The sequence below is a fragment of the Chenopodium album genome, chromosome 10, assembly GCF_948465745.1.
Source record: "Chenopodium album chromosome 10, dcCheAlbu1.1, whole genome shotgun sequence".
Classification (NCBI taxonomy): domain Eukaryota; kingdom Viridiplantae; phylum Streptophyta; class Magnoliopsida; order Caryophyllales; family Amaranthaceae; genus Chenopodium; species Chenopodium album.
The window spans coordinates 46,776,525-46,779,778 of NC_137843.1; the positions used below are offsets into that span (position 1 = coordinate 46,776,525).

Below are 3,254 nucleotides of genomic sequence, written 5' to 3' on the forward strand. Positions count from 1 at the left end.
TAACTTTAATCAGAACTACCATTCACCCTAAGTCAAAGTCCATATATGAATAATGTGAAAAAAAAATATAAAAAATATAAAATTCTTGCATAATTTTGTACTTTCTAAAGGATCATCCAAACGAATCATGAGTAATTTAACTTAAATTCTAATTTCAATGTCGAACTTGTATGTATAAAATATTAATGGTAGGGACTACATGAGATTAAGGCTATATTATTAGTTCAAAAACATGCAAGTATGATAAGATAAACCCCCCATCATTATGGAAGGCCACCCTGGCTTCACATGTTCATTGGTCACCACATTAGACCTCGATTATTTTGCTAGTCTAACACTCTATTATATTTTTAATTTTATTTTGTTTTGGTAACGGTAGTCTAATAATTAGGCCTTGATGTTTGTATATATACGTGACCACCCCATATCACATTTGTATAATTAATCTTACAACAACAAAAATAAAATCTTTGTGTTTCTTTTTTAAGTAAAATGGCTGGTTTCTTTCTTAAGCCAAGTACTCGAGGCCATGCTAGATCAATTAGCTTACCGGCGAGATCACATCCTACCACCCTCAAAATGGAAGAAGAACTTAACAAGCTTCGAAATCTAGAATTTTCTTCGTCGAATTCATTAGCACCAAATAAACTAGGCCTTGCCATATCCGGCCTTGCGGAGCTCTACAAATCTATAGGAGATCTTCTCAAATTACCTCAAACACAAAATGCCTTAGCCAAACACGAAGATTCCTCTTGGGTGGATGAGCTCCTAGAGGAATCGGTATCATTCCTTGATGTATGTGAACACACAAGGGAAAATTTGTTCCTTTTAAGGGAAAGTATAGGGAAGCTTCAATCAAGTTTTAGGAGAAGAAATAACGGTGGAGAAGTAGACATCGATGATGATGTTACTAAATACGTTTCTTTTGTTAAGAATTTAAAGAGAGATATGGGTAAATCCCTTGTTTTTCTAAAACAAATTGACATCAAATTGTCAGAATCTTTGTTGTTTAACAAGGTGAACAATGATCAACACATCGTTGCAGTGGTACGAGTTCTAAGGGAATCGAGCTTGATGTGTAGCATTATTTTCAAGTCGATTTTGGGGTACTTTTCGGGTACAGCTTTGCAGCCTAAGGCTAGCAAATGGTCTCTAGTGCTAAAAGTTGTGCATAACAAAGGTCATGTAGGAGATGACCTTAATGATTTGGAGGATGCAGAAATCGCGCTTAATAGCTTGATTGTTCGAAAATTGAGCAAGCAAGGTACGGGGATGATGATTCAACTTGCATGTAAAAAACTACTAGCACTTGATACAAGAACAGAAGAAATTGAGAAGGATCTCGAGTGTTTGTTTAGGCAAATGATACATGCACGAGTTTCTCTCTTAAACATACTTTCGGATCATTGATTTAATGAACTAGGGAGAAATATATTCTTGATTAAGATTACATTCTTTTTTCTCAAGGATGAATTTTATAAACAGTATCCAATTTTTGGAGGATCTGTTACACGAATATTTTAGTTTTTTTTTTTTTTTTAAGTAATTGTTAAGATAATTATGTCAATTATGTACATAATACTCACAACTTCACAAGGAAAAATGCAAAATGAAAAAAAAAAAAAAAAAAAAAAAACTTTGTATTTTTCTAATTGATTGACTAGTTACATGTAATCCTTTAGAGAATTGTATAGATGTATGCGTATTCTATTCCATTGTCTAATCTATATAATACTTTCAAATTTGATTTTAGTTGAAGTTTTTTTTAGCAGTATAGCTTGTTTAATACCAACTTTAACTAGTCTCTTAAAGTTGGCTTTAATAATTCTGATCCTAGACCATACTTCATTTGCATATTGTATTGTCCGCAGATGTAATAACCACTTGACCATTAATGTCGTCCTTGATCAATTTTATAGTACTAATATTTATAAAATTGATGATATATATTGCGAAAATACAAATTGGAGTGAACTTGATAAGATATCAATTGATAATGTTTTTACTATACTTTGCATGAAATAACAATGAGGTTTTGAAGTATTAGAAGATTCACAAACTTTTAAGAAAATGAGGTCTACATTAAATATTGTACATCCATTAAAAAGTTGTCCTAGAAAGATCAAAAGCTATCCCAAAATAAATGAAAGTTATACGGATTAACAATAAGATATGCTTTATGAATATAAAACAAATCTCAATGACCAAAAGTAAGAATATCACTCTTATAAATCTCAATCAAGTCTCATAAGCACCCCTCAATTTATGTATTATGAAGATCAATACTGTTTTATATATAATTTTTGTACATATTGATGAAAATCTATATATGTAGTACTACCTCCGTTAACTTTTAGTTGCAATTTTGGGGTATTATTTGTGAGATATAAAATATTCTAAAGTTGCAATTAAAAGTTAACGGAGGTAGTATGATATAAATTATAAATTGACAAGCATAGAAGTATAAATGTAATCCCATCAATAACAATTAAACATGGGAACTGTTATACTTCCATGAATCCCCTACAAAAGAAATTCTCAAACCTCTCCCTTCTTTATTTTATGTTAGAATAAAGTAAAAAAAGAAAATGTAAAAAAAAAAAAAAATGAGTGGATTTAAGGTTAAAGTTAATTAATAGACCTAAAAGTGGTACTAAAAGGGGAGTGAGTAATAAGTTGTAATAATTGTGGGATTAGATATTTAAATAACATAGAATGTTGAAAGAGATAGGATGAAGATAGAAGCATAGAACATAGTAGTATTAAAAATTTAAAATGAAACAAGGAAAATAAAAGGGCTATGCAGAACAAAAGAAGTACTATGTACTAGGCATATCTTAACTTCAAAAAACTCCCACTCTCAAGGGACTTTTCCGCATACTAGGGTCACATTGACTTGTGAGATACTTTATTCTCATAAAATACCTTCTCCTTACAACCTTACCTACTACGGAGTAAAAAAATTTGAAACAATAAATACAGTAAGTAAAATCTTCAATTCAAGGTACCTCTTTAAAAAAAAAAAAAAAATCCTTCAAGTTACCAAACTCTCCATTCACGCGTAACAAATGATCCGAACGTGAACATCTCAATGAGTCAATTTCCAGCACAGCAATTCCAAAGTTGTTGCTACTTATGAGCACATCACATGATGACATGAATGACGAAGGCCCATTAAGCAGAAACCCTAACATGCACTATTATAACACTAAATTATAATTACATTCTTTAGAATTCAGAGGTTTAGCGTGTCT

General features: G+C 31.0%; 1 protein-coding gene across 1 annotated transcript; it reads left to right on the forward strand.

The window, feature by feature from the left end:
* Positions 1-492: 492 nt before the first annotated feature.
* LOC145565274 (uncharacterized) lies at positions 493-1,410 on the forward strand. The gene has a single exon (XM_081625331.1). It carries the CDS (start codon positions 493-495, stop codon positions 1,408-1,410), a length of 918 nt encoding a protein of 305 aa, XP_081481457.1.
* Positions 1,411-3,254: the final 1,844 nt, after the last annotated feature.

Excerpts from the sequence above, each read along its gene's own strand:
- LOC145565274 (XM_081625331.1), top strand. The coding sequence starts at position 493 with ATGGCTGGTTTCTTTCTTAAGCCAAGTACTCGAGGCCATGCTAGATCA.